At 46.8% G+C, this 19244-nt stretch overlaps 1 protein-coding gene across 9 annotated transcripts in view; it reads right to left on the bottom strand.

The window, feature by feature from the left end:
• Window positions 1-292: 292 nt before the first annotated feature.
• TRIM9 (tripartite motif containing 9) overlaps window positions 293-19244 on the bottom strand; it is a 77837-nt gene continuing 58885 nt past the window's right edge. For 4 of the 9 annotated variants that reach the window (XM_072986889.2, XM_078384251.1, XM_072986890.2 and 1 more), the window contains 5 exons: window positions 15530-15565; window positions 12488-12511; window positions 9143-9446; window positions 6291-6453; window positions 293-4598 (listed from right to left, as the gene is read on the bottom strand). In XM_072986889.2, coding sequence (XP_072842990.1) covers window positions 4536-4598; window positions 6291-6453; window positions 9143-9446; window positions 12488-12511; window positions 15530-15565 — 590 coding nt within the window. In that variant the 3' untranslated portion in view covers window positions 293-4535. The remainder of the gene's footprint in view (window positions 4599-6290; window positions 6454-9142; window positions 9447-12487; window positions 12512-15529; window positions 15566-19244) is intronic. The other 5 variants (XM_072986891.2, XM_072986894.2, XM_072986892.2 and 2 more) reach the window with 2 other exon arrangements.

The following is a 19244-nucleotide window of genomic DNA, read 5'->3' as shown; positions in this document are numbered from 1 at the left end:
AGAGAGGATCCATTTGGCTCAGAACCCTTTCCAAGACATGTTGTCAAGTGGAAGCGTTTGCTCAGTTTATGCTCCGTATGCCTTCCATAGTAATTATGTCATCCATTGTTGCATTTTTAAAAAAAACACCTGCCAGAGTTCTTATCCCAAATGTTATGTCTTTCAGGTAACGTTGTTTCTTACAACGTGTTAATTCCAAACCCTGCTCAGAAGTTTCGGAGACACCATTCAGTTAATGGCAACGGTTATTCCTCCCATTGCAAGGGAGGGGAAAAAAAGGCCAGAAAGGGTATTCTCTTGACTAAAGTCTTTTATTAGAACAACACAGAGGGCCCCTTTCGGGCCTGGATGGCGGCTCTCGGTAGCTAATGCATTACAGTGCCAAACGGCATCTTACAAGCCACTAGGAATCTATTCTAAGCATCAGGAACATCAGAAGCAGGACAGGTGCCTATGGAAAAACGAGGCTGCCGTGGCCCAGCCACCGAGCCTCCGGGGAAATGAAAGCCACAAGGAGAGCCACGCCATCCTGCGACCCGGCTCCTCCAAAGTCAAGAAAAACAAGGAGCGTGACTGGAAATTTAGCACCTGTTCAAATAAATTAGGTTAACATAATAGCTGAACATCATCAGAACAGAAAGAAAGAAAGAAATGGTTTTAAAGGGAGAAAATTCTACTTATTTATTTACAGACATTTCTTCTGTGTGGTGTTTGTTTTTTGTTATCCTGTTACTATGCCTGAATCCCTTTCTTTAGCCGATTCGCAATAGCCCCCCCCCGTTCGTTTAGTGACGAATTACAAATCCTTCAATGATGAGACGTAACGCTAAAGGAAGGAAACTGTTATCTGAACTCTCATCACACCCGTCTTCCTCCACAGGGCGTTGATGAACTGAAAGCACAAGACATTGCAGGCGAGCGTGCGGGTTTGGGGAGGTCCAGAGCAGCGATGATGATGGCAGCTGCCACATCGAAGGAGCAATCGGGCATGGATTTATGTACATGTTGTTTGCCTGAATTGCCCCATCAGTTCTGCGTCTGGAGCAGAACCTGGCTGTGGAGTTTTGTGTTGGAGCAGAAAGGGGGGGTTCAGACGGGTCCTTCTGGGGGTGGCTCACGTGGCCACCAGGAACGGCTCAGAAGCAAAAGGGGTCCCAATTCTGGACCACATCACAATTTGAAGAAGAAAACCACCACTGGACTCTGACAAACTCTTCAAGTGGGCAATACACTTGAAGTAGCCCCTATGGACAGATATCAAGAGCTTGGGGAAGTTACTTTTCCTAATTTAAACGTCTCAAGAATTCTGCACCCAACATGGACATCGGAGCTGCCGACGTGGAAATCCTGGGAGTTCCACTCTATAAAAGTAACTTTTCTAACCTCTGAGCGGTCCATTCCATTTCTTGGACGTGCGTGTGTGTCCAGGTGTCAAAGCACTCTAGGTCTTACACCAAACTTCAAGTGCGCTATCGAAGGCACTGAATCTATGTGGGGACAACGATCATCACCTTTGACGGCTCCCGTAAAGTTCAGCATAAAACCCGGGGTGGATTCTCTGCCAGGCAAATGGGCATCATGAGCCTCTGCTGGAACACCACTAGGCCACACGGTATCAATTCGGAGTGCTTCCCCCATTCCCCCTTTTCTGTTCCTTTTTGCTCCCCAGCAACAGACGGGCATTTAGGGGAATGTATCCCTGGACCACAGTCCCAGGTACGCCTTGTCTCTAGCTAGAAGCAGAACTGTCTTTCTCTGCGGTTGTGCCACGTCCTATTACCTGATGCGCTGCTCGTTGCTGCCACCTAGCCACGTTGCTAGCCTCCGGGCCTAATTCTGCTCCAGACCAGTCTCTTTTCAGCAGACACCACAGTACTTCCTCCCTTGGGATAACAAAGCAACAGATGCCAAAGTACGACTGCTTTATGGTCAATGCCCCGCATTGTTCTGGCTACTCCTTTTCAGCGCACTGCGGTCCTGTGTTACTCGCTGTCCTGCACAGTCCATCCACGTTCCAGCCACCTTGCGCTTCAATCAGGTGAAATAGAACTTTCAAGAAAAGTGGTGGTTAGAGGAGAAATATTCCGTGGCAAGGCTGTTCCTTCTGATTCAGCAGACGTGCCATCGCATGAGTGTGCATGAGAGTTAACACTGCAGTTAACGCTAAGCAAACAGTGCAGGGGAAAATAAATATTGTTCTGGCGATTAAGAGGAAAATTATCAACTTAAACTACTCCCCTTTTGATGATAAAGCACCGGTTGGCTTATTTCCAACCTTTGTAAACTGGATTTCCTGAGAGTGTAAACGGATCAATAGGGTGGGAAAGTTTGTCTTTCTGCTTAGCCTTTTGAGGGGCAAAACCAGACTTTATAGATAGCCAGTGATTAGAAGGTGAAAATCCTTAACTAATAAAAGCATCATGGTAGCAGATGTATCGTGGCAGGAGCTAATCTGGCTTCCAGAAGTTTCCAGATTAGCTTTACTCGATGATTTGTCTTCAGGGCTTAAACATGGAATCTCTCTAAGTCTCATTTCACCAACCCAAAAGATTCTCTCAGTCACCCCGCTCCAAAATTCAACATGCTCTAATTAAGAACTAACTATAACACTGCTTCTTGGCCTTTTGGCTAAAATCAAAGATAGCATCTATAACAACTGCTTATATCATGAGCCCCACTTGAATGCTAAATCCACGTACAGGTTGCCTTCTTTAAAGGCAAAATGACCACAGTAGCTATCTAAAAGATGGATTATCTAAAATCATTACAGACAAGACCTCCTCCCTCATCTGTGTCTTTGGAGGGGCCTAGGGTAAGCACCAGTATGCAGTCTGAGAAAACTAAAGCATGCCACGCAAAGCTTTGCTCACAGAACCACAATATCACCTCAGAAAATGGGGTTTGCAGGCATTGTTCTTTTAGAGCGAGGGTGTAATCCTGCGGGGAAATAAATGGCATTCTGGACTGCTTGTGGAGCGGTTTGGTGCAACCTATTTCCTGGCAAACACACAGCATGAGGCGGAATGTATTCTCACCCCCTCCTGAGGTTATGGGTTCTATCATTGTACTCCTCTAGCAGTTAAGAAGTTTTTCCTGACATTTAGCCGAAATCTAGTTTCCTGTCAACCTGGGCCCATGATTATTCAACCTGCCCTCTGGGGTGATTGAGAACAGTTCCTGCTCCTCCTCGGGAGGACTGCCTTTCAAGTAGCCTTCCCATTCCATGTGTAGACCCTGACCGGCCTAGCTGCTCCAGATGCCCCCCAGGATGGAAGTGCCATTGGCCTGGCTTGAGAAGAAACTGCTTGATGCTACGGAGAACAGCGATAAGGTAGCGGGGTGCAGAAATGCTCTTCCCCTGCCCACCTTTCTGTGCCTATTGATGCAACAAACCCTCCCCAATTTTAGACATCAAGGCAGGCAACCCTCAAAGGACAAACACTGCCGTCATATCGCATTTGGCCAGGAAAACTTTGGTTTCTGGCTTGAGTTCCTGGAACAACCCTCGCCGAGCTGTGGTCCTTTAGAAACAAAACCCGCTTTCCAGCATCCATGGAATAAAAGGTTTCAGGGATTTGCGGTGAAGTGCCTACAACATTCTCCTGAACCAAAAAAAAAGCACCTTGTAAATTAAAAAAAAAAGGAAGAAAAGAAAACAGTAAAAGGAAAGCACTGTAATGAGCCGTCTCGCTAGAAATCCTGACTCCGGTCTGAGAGCTTCTTTTCCGTTTCCACCCAAACCCTCTTCCTTCTTTGATTTGACTGGAAAAATAAATAAAAGAAAAAACACATTTCTTCCCCCCATCCCCCCCCCGACGTGGTTCATTCCACATGGCTTTGTGTGTAGACTAAGCAGCGACCCACGGCCAAAGTCACTGGCGGTATGATTCTGTCCGAAAAGCCCCACGGAGCGAAATGACGCAAGCGAAATCAATCCGAGCCAGTGCTGGCCGTTTAGCACAGAAGGGTTCTCGCCTGCTCGCCCGCCCGCCTGGGGCCTTCTAGACCCATTTGGCTTGCAGTGTGTGAACACCGTCCGTAGGCAACACGGGTGGTGCGGCGCTTTGTGGCGGGGTTTCCGAAGTGGCTCGACAGCCGCCGTGGTGTCACTGGGATCCGATTCACATTGAGGAGAGAGGCGGTAGGGAAAGCCAGCGAGGAGTTGAATCTCAGGCTTTCTGGAACCTCCATTTTCAGCCAAAACAGCAAATAATAATAATAATAATTTAAAAAGCAACGCAAGCACACACGCACGCACGGACAGAGCACATGGGGCTGGAGAGACCGAGGGAAGGGGTGTTGTTGCACCACCATTATGGGGTGCAAAGTCTCATTTGTCTTTTCTTTCTCTAGATACCACCCCGCCTTTTGGAAACACTTGGGTTGTTTTTGCTGTCCTGGGATTCCCAGACATCCAGATCTTCTCCTCCTTGCTCTGGTGAGGTCAGTTCCAGAAGAAACCGACAGCGTAGCTCTCTCTCTCTCTCTCTCGAGGTGTCCCGAGAAAAAGCCACCGGGTGCGTCGCGCAGCCTCCTTACTGTAGGGCACCCCGAGTATGGTAGAAATCCGGAACTGGCAGGCCAGTGTGGAGGGTCACCTGCAACCAAAGACCGCTTAGGACAGGATTCGGCCTGACGGGCATTTCAAGAGGGTTTCACAAAGTTTGGAAATGTGATTTACTGGACTACAACCACCAGAATCCCCTGGCCAGCATGCCCCCAAAGTGACCTTTCCATGGGCTAGAGTTCAAAAATATACATGTATGCCGTGTTTCCCCGAAAATAAGACAGGGTCTTATATTAATTTTTGCTCAAAAAAAAAATTCATTAGGGCTTATTTTCAGGGGATGTTTTATTTTATAGTCCTGTCCTCTTCTGGTTGCTGCACAAGGGTGGAGGGCAGGGTTTCACTGAACTGGGGCTTATTTTTGGGGTAGGGCTTCTATTACGAGCATCCTGAAAAATCCTACTAGGGCTTATTTTCAGGTTAGGTCTTATTTTTGTGGAAACAGGGTACGTATAAGAATGACTAACAAAGGGAAATGTTTAAGCAAAATGTTTTGGGTTTCAGCCAAGAAGAAGACGGGAGCTGACACATTTTGCTTAAATATTTATGTTGCATAGTCTCCCATATGGAGGCCTTTTAGTGATTAACGGCATCCTTCAGGCGGATATATAGAAAAACCTTGACTGGAGGGCTGCTTAGCTTTCTTTAGCCGTTTCTATACATAGACGTTCAGGTATGTAGCCAGTGTTGTCTCAATGTTCTTGAGTTTGCAAACAATGGTTGATCCTCTATGTGTAATCTTTTCATTAGGGCTAGAGGTGGGCACGAATTTAAAAAAACAAATCACCAAATTCATTCAAAAAATCGCTGATTCATTGATTCTTATTTGATCCCCCCCCCAACGAATACGAATCAATGAATTTTATAGTGATTTTTGATTTGTCAATTTGTCTATGAAACAGAGGTTTCTACTGACTCTCCCCTACAACCCCACCAAGTCTGAGGAAGGCTGATGGGTTTCCCCAAGCCAGCTGCTCAAGGACACTTTATTGGGGGGGGGGGTTGAGACCCACTTTGTGCATGTATAACTTGAACCTCCAAAACCAAATCTTCACCAAACTTGGAAGGATTGTAGAGGAGAGGCCGGAGAAGATTCCCTGTGAAATGTGGCACTTCTAAGTGCCTGGAGGGCCATTTTATGGGGTTTAAAATTAAAAAGCAAACTGACACTGATTTGTTGATTTGTCAGAAAAAAAATCATAAATTTGCAGTTCATGATTCATCGACCTTGATGAATCACAAATTGCCATTTTTCTGATTCGTGCCCCTCTCTAACTAGGACACATTTAGTACATGCATTAAGACGTAGGTCATAATCCAGCTAAGGTTAAGCTATTTTAAGTCCCTTAGTTTTTTGGTTGGTGAAAGAGTCCAGGAGCTGTAAACTGCCTGTAAACCCTCCTCTAATTGGGCATCTTCCAGCATAAGCATCAAACCACCACCAGACCCCAAAGTCTGGGTGATTCTCCCCAACTTCTTCGATCAAAAAGAATCTCACACGTGGCTATTGGCAAGCTGCTCAGTCATTTTTAATGCAGTTCCCCCCCCCCCGCACTTCCGTTGGACTATGTTTCCCATGAACCCCAGCCAGCCTTGAGCAATGGGCATTGTACCCCAGGCCCTGCTGTCCTCCAGGATCAGATGGTGTCATCCGACCCCCACAAGGCCAGGCTGTCGCAGCCTCTCTTTTCCCATTGGGCCCCAGCCCCGCCCCGCTCCTTACCTGGACATTCCTGTTCAGACTGACAGCCGGGAAGAACACGCCTTCCAGGTTCTCGAAGGCCACCGGCCCCTGCTGGTCATCGTTGATGGAGAACGTCACGGTCCTCCGGTTCAAGTCAAGCAGGATGCCCACGGTCGCTCCTTTGGTGATCCCCCCTTCGGTCCTGCCCAGAAGAAAAACCAAGCAAGGGCTTACATGAGGATCCCAGGTACATCTCTTCACTCCTTCACCGAGTTTGATGAAATACAGTGGTGCCTCGCATAACGATGTTAATTGGTTCCATTAAAAACGTTGTTATGTGAAAACATCGTTAAGCGAAACACCATTTCCCATAGGAATGCATTCCAATAGGAGCCTATTCAATACATTTCAATGGTGAAAAAAAAACACCAAAAATTCCAAAAGACTCAGAACGAATCCAAATTACTTTAACGAAGGTTTTATTAGGTGCACTAACAATTCCAAGCATTTTAAACATTTTTAAAATATTTTAGAATATTTTTAAAATAGCGAAAACAGGGCTGTCAAAAAAAACGTTAAGCGAAACAGGGGACCTAAAACTGTCATCATTAAGTGAAGCAAGGTCCCAAACATCGTTATGCGAAAATCCCCCATAGGAAACATCGTTAGGTGAGGTGGCAAAATTTCCAGCAAAGGCCATCATTATGCGAATTCATCGTTGAGCGAGGCACTCGAGCGAGGCACCACTGTACATGGCCCTCCCCTTCCTCGCGCACAACAGTCCTGTGCAATAGGGGAGGGTGAAAGGCCACGACCGGCCCAAGGGCCACTCCGTGAGCTTTGTGGTTGAGTGATTCCCTCCACTCATTCTTAATAACCAAATTACACTACATTTTAGTCTGTCTGGCTTGCAAACACATCAACACAAAGGGAAATCCAACAGTACACTTGGCCCGTTTTTAGATTACATCAGTGGTCACCCAAGTGTTCTTGGACTGCAACTCCCAGAAACCTTGGCCGGTCCAGCTGGTGGTGAGGGCTTCTGGGAATTACAGTTCACGAACATTTGGGTTGCCAGGCTCCCTTGAATGATGAAAGTATACAATTCTCCTCAAGTATGCAGCTAGCTTGCTTTTAGTGGGCTTTCACAGAATAGAATAATAGAATAACCGAGTCGGAAGGGGCCTTATAAGCCCATCGAGTCCAAACCACCAGCACCCCGCTTAATGCCGGAATCGAAATCAAAGCAGATCTGCCAGAGGATGGTCTAAATTTCTCTCGAAGGCCTCCAGGGTTGGAGCTCTCGCCACCTCTTGAGGTAATTGGTCCTACTGTTGTCCTGCTCTGACAGTTCCTGCCCTTTGGGAGAAACCCACCATTTGTTTTCTGATTATAATGGATTATGTTTACGCTGGTGAAGAAAAGCTGGATCATGAAACATAAGCAACATATAGTAGGACCCCTGCCTCCACTAAATCAGCATCCGTAGATTCCCTTATCCACTGCCTGAAAATATTAAATTTAAAAAAAACCACACACAGAAATACATATTTATATGTATTTCTGTGGTGTATTTACCAGAACTAGCCACCAGAGGCAGCGAGAGACAATGCTATGTATAAAAGGTAAAGGTAAAGGTAAAGGTAAAGGTTCCCCTTGACAATTTTTGTCCAGTCGCGTTCGACTCTAGGGGGCGGCGCTCATCCCCGTTTTCAAGCCATAGAGCCAGCGTTTGTCCAAAGATAATCTTCCGTGGTCACATGGCCAGTGCGACTTAGACACGGAACACTGTTACCTTCCCACTGAGGTGGTCCCTATTTATCTACTTGCATTTGCATGCTTTCGAACCGCTAGGTTGGCGGGAGATGGGACAAGCGACGGGAGCTCACTCCGTCGCGTGGATTCGATCTTACGACTGCCTGGTCTTCTGACCCTGCAGCACAGGCTTCTGCGGTTTAGCCCACAGCGCCACCATGTCCCAATGCTATGTATAGTGTTCACAATTTCCATATTTTCTGGCATTCGAGGGGCAAAGAAATGGGTCAGCTTGGAACCGATCCCCCACAGATACTGTGGTCCTGCTGTAGATACTGGGAACATGACACCCCTCCTCCTTTTTTTAGGTAACAAGGGTGTAAAAAAAAAAGCACATCTCAGAAGTCATGTAACCAGTAGACACAGCATTATTCTATTGGTGTAATAGCTGGCAGTTTCTTGTTACTTTTTAACATTTTAAGGGGTCTTCTCAGCGGGATATCAAGTAGCTGGTTTGAACTTTTATGCCATTCGTTCCTTAATCCTTAGGGATTTTTTTTTTAAAAAGGAACAATGCTTTGGTGAGTCACGGAAGATCTTTGATTGAAATAAGCTCCCTGGTTTATTCCCCCGTAATCTAATTTAGCACAGGGAAAGAAGGAACGAGAAAAAAGAAGGAAAAAAGAAGAGAAGGCGTTGACAAATGGTACGTTCGTCTTAGCACATCATTAGCTACAAGCCATTTCATGTTCCAAATACAGTGGAACCTCAACTTACGAACATCCCTACCTATGAACATTTCGAAGTACACACCGCTCCGCTTGCAAAATTTTGCTTCGACTTGTGAACGGAGCTTCGACTTATGAACGTTTTGACTTACGAACGCCTTTCCAATACAGATTAAGTTCGTAATTCGAGGTTCCACTGTACCTGATTCTGGAGTGCGAAGAGAAGGCGGTGCTTAGCTCCCAATGACCAATCACGAAACCAAAGTGAGATCATTTGCAACCCGCCGGGGTGTGGGAAACGGCTGCTAGGACGCTCAGATAATGAAACCTCTCTTCTCATGCCATGCTCTCTGCCCTGTGTGTGGTTTGACCCAGAGAACAGCCACCAAGTGGGAAGAACCACGTTACCTGTTTGTGTGTGAGTTGTTGTGCATAAACCAGCTCCGGTTGTTGTCCACGTACATGGCCCACGCTTTCTCGTCTTTTCCCAGCATGACGTCCTTGAGAACGTCCAGGCGGGCGATCCCGAAGGCTGGGTCCGGGTGGTTGTCGTAGCGATCGATGGACAGCTCCCAGTAGTGGAGGCCTTTGGAGAAGCCCGTCTTGCCCAGCACGACCCGGTCGTCATAACTGTTGCAGGTGACGGTCAAGTTGTCGTTGGAGAAGATAATGTCCGAATGGGCCGTGCCGGGGTCGAAGGAGAACCAGGCCACTGCAAAAGCACGCACAAAAGGGAGCAGTGGTCGGAGGGAAGAAAAATCAGGGGACCTTAGCCAACCGGGGGGGGCACACAGATGACACCGAAGAAGCGTCGCATGCTGCCATGCAGGGTGGGTGTTTGGAGGCGCAGTTGGCCACACGCCGGGCAACCCTCTGAGGACTTCTCAAGGAAATGCACAGAAAGTTGGCTGAACACGAGGGGATCTGAAGCCATGCGTCCCCCGAGAGGTCACAGCCAAACAGTGGGAGGGGTGGACGGATCCATTGGAGTGGAATGGAAACTACTCAGGCCTCAAGGTGAAATTGCTACGCAGATCTAACGCCTTGGTCCTAAAAGATCAAGGAATTTCATTTGCTACCATGTTTCCCCGAAAATAAGACAGGGTATATTAATTTTTTCACGTTAAGGCTTATTTTCAGGGGACGTCTTATTTTTTTCATGTACAACCATCTACATTTATTCAAAGACAAGCCATGTCACCTTCTTCTGGTTGCTGCACAAAGGTGGAGAGCAGGGTTTCCCTTAACTGGGGCTTATTCCTGAGGTAGGGCTTCCATGACGAGCATCCTGAAAAATCCCACTAGGGCTTATTTTCAGGTTAGGTCTTATTTTCGGGGAAACAGGGTCGTTGATTTGTTAGTTCAGATGTTAATTTCTTACTCTCCAAAATATGGTCTAGAGAGTGACTGGAAATGACTACGGTGATGGTACCGAATAATAAATAATAATAAGTGTTGCTTAGCTTTTTAAAATGTGTCTCTGAACAAAATTAGAAAACAAGGGTAGCAAATTAATTACTAGCAAATCATTTCTGAGCGCTGAGAAAACCTAGTCAGAGTGCGAGAGACCGTTTCCCAGAATTTCCAGAATTCTGGGAGATTGTCTTTTTTAAAAATAGCCTGGCCTACCTGTTTCACCAGGTTGAAGGCATCTCCTAGATCAGGACAGAACTAGCATGTGAGCAATTATTACACCCCCCTAACCCTAACCTAATTCTTACAGAAGAAGGCTCTGAGCACACAACAGCCAGAATCACTGTTGTCCACGTGAGGTTGCAGCGAAGTGACCTAAATGCAGCTAATTGTGACCAATTGACAAAGTGCCAAGGTCTACCCAGGGCACACAGCTGGTCACGCCTTGAATTGCGCAACTGCATTCATGATACCTTGTCAACTTAGTTGCAATTAGCCGTGGCACGTTGCACAAGCCTTCCAGGAACACAAGCCAACAGGATTCTGGCCTCTGGCATGACAGTGTATGTGCACTACGTTGGGTTGGGATCCCGCAATCCCTCAATCAACATTTTGATTCATATCCAAGGGGACAGATTCTGGCTCCCAGGAGCAACAGAGCTCAACTCAAAAAGACCATTTGCTGAACTGTGGATCGTAAAACATGACTGATCAACATTTAATACTAATCTATTTCAATACTAATACTAATACAGGTTTAATTTGTTTCTTAATATAATATTTTTTAATGTTTTTAACAGGTTATTTTTTTTTAATTATGCAACTCCTTGGGTCCCATAATTGAGAGAAAGGTGGCACTGAAATAAAATAAAATAAGCATTCTGAACTTGATTATATATGGTTCTGGAAGGAAACTCTGGAGTTTAAGAGAAGGATGAAAGACTATAATTTTTTTTGACATGTCAAGACTTTGAGAAGTGGTGAATTAAAAAGGATCAGAAATTAAAAAAAAAACTCATGCCCTTAAAACTTCACCACTTAGAATGATCTTAGAACGGCTGAGCTGGAAAAGGGGACCCTATAGGATCATCTAGTCCAGCCCCTGTCCAGGAGGCCCAGTGGAGGGAATCAAACTCCCAACTTCTGGCCCTGCAGCCAGAGACCTCAAAGGCTGAGCGATCCAGCACTTCTATACACACTGGATGGAATTTTTTTTAAAACAGCCTACGAAAGCATCTCATTCACAGGTGTGTTTAGACTCACCTGTCTGTCAGATGGCCTTACAAGTCCAGAATTTGGTACCAGGAGGAAAACGAGAGAATTTTAGGGAGGTATTATATTTTCTGCAACAAAGGCAGGATTGGGAAACCCAGGTTATGCCAAACAGGGTTGTCGTGTGCATGTGTGAGTTGGAGGGACAGGTACACCAGAGGGTAACGTGGCAGGACCCGGAAGGCTCTTAACTCTCCCTGGCCCACCTCGTCTTTCCCTGTCCTTAAAATGGGCATTTCTGCTACGATGGGATCCTGAGCGTTGTTCCAACACAGCAAATGACAAAGGAGGTCCTGTGAATACGGACGGAACTCTTCGCTAGGCTCCGAGAACCCGGGGAGATTTTACAGTTGTCAGCCTGGGTCTGTGCAAAACACCAGTGCTTGGAAAAGATACTTTTTCTGGTCTCCTTAAGGATGCCAAGAAAGCCAACAGAGAGAACCAATTTTTCTTGTTCGTCCAGACCCCTTCCCTCTAAAACAAGCTTAGCTTCCTACAGAGGTTTGCCAGATGCCTTCCCTAACGGTTTTCAGGGATCCAAATAAGGCTGAATTATGCAAAGCTGCTTTTTACTCGTGCAAAATCGTCAGAGATGCTCCAATGGGCTTTGATTTTTTGCATGGATTTCAAGCGGCTCCAATTCGGGACAGGGCTTAATTCGATTTTTGTGGCATGTTTTCTTTCTTCTTCTTTCTATCGTGTTGTGTTGTTGTGGCCTTTTGTAAACCGCCCAGAGAGCGGCCACGCTAGCAGGGTGGTATAGAAATGGAAGTCAAATGGAAATAAAATGAAATCGAGTTTCCAGACTCCCTTGACAATCATGCCGGAAAAAAAGGAGGTTTCTGAGCTTTGTAAACTAGAACCGTTCAAGGGCCAAAATTTTCAGGACAGGACGTCATCCCTTTGACAACACACACACACACACACACACACACACAAAACACACTTCTCTGACTTACGCAGCACAGGCTGAGGGAAACACACAAAGCCACAGACCATCCGTGTGATGCGCACGCCCTTCCCGCCCGCCCCCCACATTTTGCCCCACGTACTCCCGGCGTTTCCTACCTGCCACCCGTTTTTTAATATCAACTGTTGCCGTTCCAAATGCAAGACATGCAGGAGAATAGATAGAAAGCAAGAAACGGCGTTCAGAGGCAGAGACTGACAACCCCTCTTTCTGGGAAGGCTTTCGTTCATAAACCATCTCCCCCCGCCTCCCCAAACATCCTTCAGCCCACAGTGGCAGCCCAGGATGGCCGTTTCGCTTTGGCGCAAACTGAAAAGTGTGTGCCTAAGGGCAGGGGTGCCTGTCCTGACGGAGAGGGAAAGACGTGAGGACAGACCCCCACCGGACTTGTCGTGAAAGGGGTCGGCTTTCTTCAGATTCCTACAGCTCCGACAGAAATCGAAGGGAAACCCAACACGCTATGGTTGCCACCATTAAAAAAAAATTACAATGGGGGTCAACTTTTTAGCTGCCGTAACAGAGAAATCCATTCTAGATTTGGGAAGGGGGTGTTGTTGTTTATTCGTTTAGTCGTGTCCAACTCTTTGTGACCCCATGGAGCAGAGCACGCCAGGCCGTCCCGCCTTCAGGTGGAAGGGGGTGCCTATGTGCAAATTGGGAAACATCTTGTGAGCCCAGACGGCCAAAATATTGTTTCTGGACTTGATAACTTCAAAGATCTTCGAGACAGCCATGCTGCCATCTGGAGGATCTGGGAGTTGCTCTTTTTTGGGGGGGGGGGAAGTAACTTTCCTGCTTCTGAGAGCAGAGGTTTTGGTGTTCCTCTTAAGAGATCGTGCTGAAGTCCCCAGACCAGAGAGAGATGGGTTCAGGTCCCTGTTGGGCCACAACCTTGCCTCAAAGGAAGTGGGGCAGCCACACCATCTGACACTACTCTACCCTACAGGGTTTGGAGTAACCCCTTCATCTGTTACCCTGGACTCCATCAAAGAAGAGCAGGATGCAAGCCATGAAGGAATACGAGGTGCATTTCCTTAAACTTAAGAGGAGCTTCCTGTCAAATCTGCTGGGCTCTGGATCCCTGCCTTGAGCCGAGGGTCGGACCCAATGGCCCGAGAGGCTCCCCTTCCGTGATTCTAGGATTCCTCCTTCACACCTACGGTCACGAGGCTTGAAGGGTTTCCCTTGAGGCTAGGCTAGAACACGGAACGGCAGCTGCTCCGTGAAAAACCGCAGGCCTCCGGAGGCCCAGGAAACTTCAAATGGCTCTCCTCCATGGCCATGGGTCGCTCTTGTAGTCCTGCTCCCAGGATGATAGGTCTTGGAATTGCTCCCCAGGGGGGGAGGAGGCAAAAAATCATGACAAGCAATTCTGGAGAAGAACCTTTAATTTTTATCTCTCTCTGTGTGTGTCTCTCTGTGTGGGTGTCTTTAAAGCCTGGATGATCATCTCTGCTATCAAGCTCACTCCAAGGCAAAGTTTGTCATCTGTCCAGCTGCAAACAGTGTGTGTGTTTCCTTAGTTTCTGGGCTGCCCATGTTCCCAGTTCAGACAGGTTCCATCTGGATTCTGAGCCCATTTACCTGGATTTCCTCACACCTATTTCCACAATAAGCTGGCCCCAGACGCAGATCTATAACCCACCTCCCAATCTTGCCCTGCCTTTGTGACATCTCAAGGACCCACAACATCTCTAGGTCTCAGGTTTGGGCATGAGATTTCAGAGAACAGGACACAGCTGACCAGGCGACCCTGCTCTCCCCCCTCGTGACCATTTCGACGGTTGCTTCGTATCTGGAAACATTGCCTCTGAAACGAACCTCTTTCGGCCTGCAAGGGCTTGGCTCCCTGATTGCCTTTACTTCTGCCTGCTTGGCTTCCCGATTGTATAGACTTTTCCCTACAGAGCTCCTCGGGCTTCTTGCCCGCCGGCCGCTCCCTTTCCAGCGGCCTTGACTTCTACTGGCTTGGTCCTTTGAGTTCCTTTCTTCTCTTCCCCAAATCCTTTTCACCTGCCTTGGCCAGACCAGCTTACTAAAAAGGGCCTCAACCTGCAGAAGTCGAGATACAGTGGTGCCTCGCTAGACAGTTACCTCGCATGATAGTTTTTTCGCTAGACATTGACTTTTGCGATCGCTACAGCGATTCGCAAAACAGTGATTCTTATGGGGGAATTTCGCTGGACAATGTTTGGTCCCTGCTTCGGAAACGGATTTTCGCTAGACGACGATTTTGACAGCTTCCTCCACGCTCGCAAAACAGGTGTTTTTGGAACCTAAGTTTCGCAAGACAGTGATTTAAACAGCTGATCAGCGGTTTGCAAAGCGGATTTCCTATGGCCGATCTTCGCTAGACGATGACAATTCTTCCCCATTGGGACACATTAAACAGGTTTCAATGCATTCCAATGGGAAAATGCTTTTCGCTAGACAATGATTTCGCTAAACAGCAATTTCAGTGGAACGGATTATCATCGTCTAGTGAGGCACCAGTGTATAGACTTTTCCCTACAGAGCTCCTCGGCCTTCTTGCCTGCCCACCACTCCCTTTCCAGCGGCCTTGACTTCTACTGGCTTGGTCCTTTGAGTTCCTTTCTTCTCTTCCCCAAATCCCTTTCAACTGCCTTGGCCAGACCAGCTCACCAAAAATGGCCTCAACCTGCAGAAATCGAGATATCGCTCTCTGGAATGTGTAAGAAAAGGGTGGGCAACGTACAGTTCCTCCAATGGTGATTTTTGTCCCCTTTTTGTGAGCATGTGCCTCACGGGGGACCAGGGTCTCCTCCATACATAACAGGTGGGTGGACACCCCATAAATCCAAACAGCAGCATCAGCAAAGGTTCCTCCACAGTAATGAATGAAGCCTGCTTGTCAACACTGATGCCTGGTGGGGTTTTTTTTTCAGCCGAATCTACTCTTCTAACCTCTAGATGGAAATGGTCCCCACTTTTCCAGTTGCTTCAGGAGCTCACGGACGGGACCCCCTTCTTCGCCCGCCGTTGTGACAAAGAAGTCTGGACAAAACCCACAACAGACACTGTTTTCGTGTTGAACATTCGGTTTCCGTTCGCCAGAAAGGCGGGGAGACAAGCGACCCAAACAAACAAACCATCACTGACAGGGAGGGAAGGATACTTGCCTAATTGGGAGAAAGGTCCCGAATGAGTCTCAAAACCTATAAAAAGATACTACAGTTGACACTAAGCAATGGTCGATGGTTTCATGAGAGAAACATAGAAAACTGTTCTGCGATTGGACTAGAATGTCCGCAGGGGACTGCTTTCAAGCCCCCGCATGGATGCAAAAAAAAGTGGATTATAGACAATACTATTATACAGTAATAGTGGATGCTAGGCATAGCAGAGTCGTTGCCTCCCTCTTGTGGCCAGTTCTGGTAAAGGCAGTATGGAAATATAGTTATGATGGCTCCCTCTAGTGGCCAGTTTTTATATATATTAAAAACGAAAGAAAATGTATCTTTAAATTTTTTTTAATACTTTCAGACAATGGATAACCGAATTAGCAGATACTGATTAGCAGGTCCTACTCTACTCTTCAAACCACAGATCCCTGGATTGTGCCCAGCTCTGTTTGTTTGTTTGTTGTTTCTTAAACCAGGTCTTCTGTTTGGGAGGGATAATTTGGTGATTTAGATGTTACCAAACGACAACAGTCATCATCCCTGGCCAGGATAGGATGCTATGCTGGCTGGGAGGAGGAAGAGAGCCACATTCTAACATCTCTGGGAAATGCCAGCTGTGACCTAGTCTGGCACAGAAACATTCCCCGCTTTCTTCTCCATCATGGATATTTTCTCTGCTCAACTGTCGTTATCACCAAAACAGTCATGGATGCAAAAGGAAGCAAAACGAATGCATTGCTGAAATTTACAACTAGGATATATAATCCAGGATATATATTCTTATATATTTACCCTCTTTTTCTCCTTTAAAAGGACCCAAGGTGGCTGATACCATTAAAAAAAAAACAAGATTTAAAAGTTTATGTAGACCCAAGACATCAATGGTGGATGCAAACCCCTTTAACTCAGTGGGTCTACTCTAGAGAGGGACTACCCTCTGGATTGAGGTCTTGAATTCTAGCCACCGGGTGTTGCATGGGAGTGTGAGGAAACAGCACAGCCCTGATTGTGTCGGATCGCACATCGGCCACTTGTGGCCCTTTCCGTTTCGGTGGGAAGAGTGGGCCTTTCTGCTCAGCGGCTGGATCCTGCCTGGGTGCAGCTGAGGCCTTTTAAACGAACCAGGCCTCCAAGGTGCACGGGGGGGGGGGGGGAATGGTGGTCTTCACCAGAGTTTGAGAAAATCGCCGATTTGGGGACCCTACCGTTGTGGGTCAGGTATCAGGGCAGGCGCGAAAGGGAAGAAATCTAAGCATGAAGACGAAAGAGGAGGAGGAGACGAAAGCTTGCTTTTCGTGTGCCAGGTGGCTTTACGATCTGTGGATGCCCATCTCTACCCACTTCCAGCAGGTGCCCAAGCGCAGAGGCTCAAGTAGGAGCAAGAAGGGGTAGCTGTGGCTGCCGAGGGGCATCCATTGTCTGGATGTTAGACTTGCTTCCAGCTGCTTGCCTCTTTTCCGTGACATCACAAGTCCCCTCCCTGTGACATCACAAAGGCCCGCCCCCTTGTTCGGAGGTTTTGAGCCCATACTGGAGGGAATGGGATGCTGCTAAGCCAGAAGCACAGATTGCTGGGAATGGCCATCCTCTAGGAGTCATTTATTTTATTCTAAGCTTTCCCCTTTACACATAGTATTTATTTTTTATTTTATTTATTTATTAGATTTCTATCCCGCCCTTTTAGAGAAAGTCTACTCCATGCTCTCCCCTTGTATCAATGGTTCACAAAGGCCTCCAAGTCTTGAGTTAGGGGTATCCATTCAAACCCCCTCCATCATGTCGTTTCCCCCACCTACCCACTTCATTCACCGCTTAGGACCCACCTCATCCCAGAGAGACAAACGTCACACACAGGAAAGCAGGCAGAGCCAGTCACTCCTTGGACACCAAGCACGAGATCGAAACGCTCAAGAACGCAACACGCGGAAAGCCATTCCGCACGAAAGCAAGATGTCGCGAGACCCACAAAACAGAAGGGGGAGCAGAGAGCACAAAGGGAACGAAGACCGGCTGGCAGGAGCCCCCTCGCCCCGTGGTTCAGCCCCGCCACTTCAATGCCCCACCATTCCTCATTCTCAATTATGGGGCATGTTAAGGGCATTCTCCTTTAATTTACAAGGGGGTTGGGTAGATGCCAATGGGGTAACACCCACGTAAACCTGTGGCTGCGGGACAACCCAAAGAAAAAGGTGAAAACGTGGGTTGCTATGAAATGGGGGCAAGAAGAGGTGACCATGGCTGCAGAAGAACATTGGTATCATGGGGTGTTCGAGGACCTAGATTCCAGAGCCTTATTACAGCTATGGAGAGGCCTCTGATTTCAGCCAAAGGGACAGGGGCACCCAAAACAGCCCTCTTGGCTGGCTGCTCTCTTGCCAAAGACCCAAACATGGGAACGTTGCAGGGGCTAGTAGCCAGTTCTTAAGCGTACCTGCCCATCACAGCTACGCCCCTGGAGACGGCAGGGGTCCCGTCTTAAGGAATTTGCTTGAGAGCTCTAGTGCCCTCCTAGGAACTACAGCTTTCTGGTACCTCCTATGCCTGCCTGCCCTCCAGAATTAAACTCATCTAAGCCTCAATCTCTTTCTTCACAGGGTTCCTCGGTACTTTCTGATGACCTCACCAAACTACAGACCTATCGTTCTTTGCTATGATGTCAAAACCACTAAAAGGGTATGGAAACTGAAGTAAACATGTCACTGTAACTCCTCTGTTCACCAAAGTACAGTCGTGTCCTGCTGGACGATTATGATGAATCTGCATTACTTCGACGTTTTTGTGATCTCTTTTGCGATTGCAAAACGATGTTTTAAATGGGGGAGTTTCGCTTAGCGATGATCGGTTCCCTGGTTCGGGAACTGATTTTCGCTTTACGACGATCAACAAACAGCTGATCATCGGGTTTCGAAATGGCCGCCAGCTGAAGAAAATCCCCCCCCCCGCTGTTTTCTAGGACGGATTCCTCGCTTTACAGGCACCGAAAATGGCCGCCGTATGGAGGATCTTCGCTGGACGAGCAGGTATTCAGCCCATTGGAACGCATTGAACGGTTTTCAATGTGTTTCAATGGTTTTTTAAAATTTTGTTTGACGATGTTTTCGCTCTACAGCGATTTCGCTGGAACGAATTAACATTGTCAAGCGAGGCAGCACTGTAGTTCATTCCATTGCGCTGTATGAATGAAGTCCCTTATGATAGTCAACACATCTTGAAGAAATGCAGGGAAAGGGGCCCTAGTTCCCTCTAGTGGCCAACCTAGATACTGCACTTTGAAATATTTAGAAAAATATCAGGCAAAATCAAAAGAAAAAATAAAAAACAAAAAAGGACAAAAATATTGTGGCATGTTAAAGACTAAAGTCAATTTTTTTGTCTTTTTATCTCTTTTTTTTTGCCTGTTATGCTTGCATAGACTAACACGGCTACCTCTTAGCAAAAAAATAATAATAATAATAATAATAATAATAATAATAATAATAATAATAATAATAATAATAATAATAATAATAATAATAATAATAATAATAATAATAATAATAATAATAATAATACTTGCCAAACAAGGCCACATTCCCTTGGCCACAGGGACTGACAAACCGAAGCCACAGAACTTGTACAAATCTGATCAAAATGTCTCTACCTGTTTTTAAAATGCCCTTATAAATTAATGTTTGGAAGTAACTAGAAAACAGGGCTCATGATACAATAAAAG

Source organism: Pogona vitticeps, chromosome 1, assembly GCF_051106095.1.
Source record: "Pogona vitticeps strain Pit_001003342236 chromosome 1, PviZW2.1, whole genome shotgun sequence".
NCBI lineage: Eukaryota > Metazoa > Chordata > Lepidosauria > Squamata > Agamidae > Pogona > Pogona vitticeps.
This window is presented reverse-complemented; position numbering and strand designations above follow the sequence as displayed.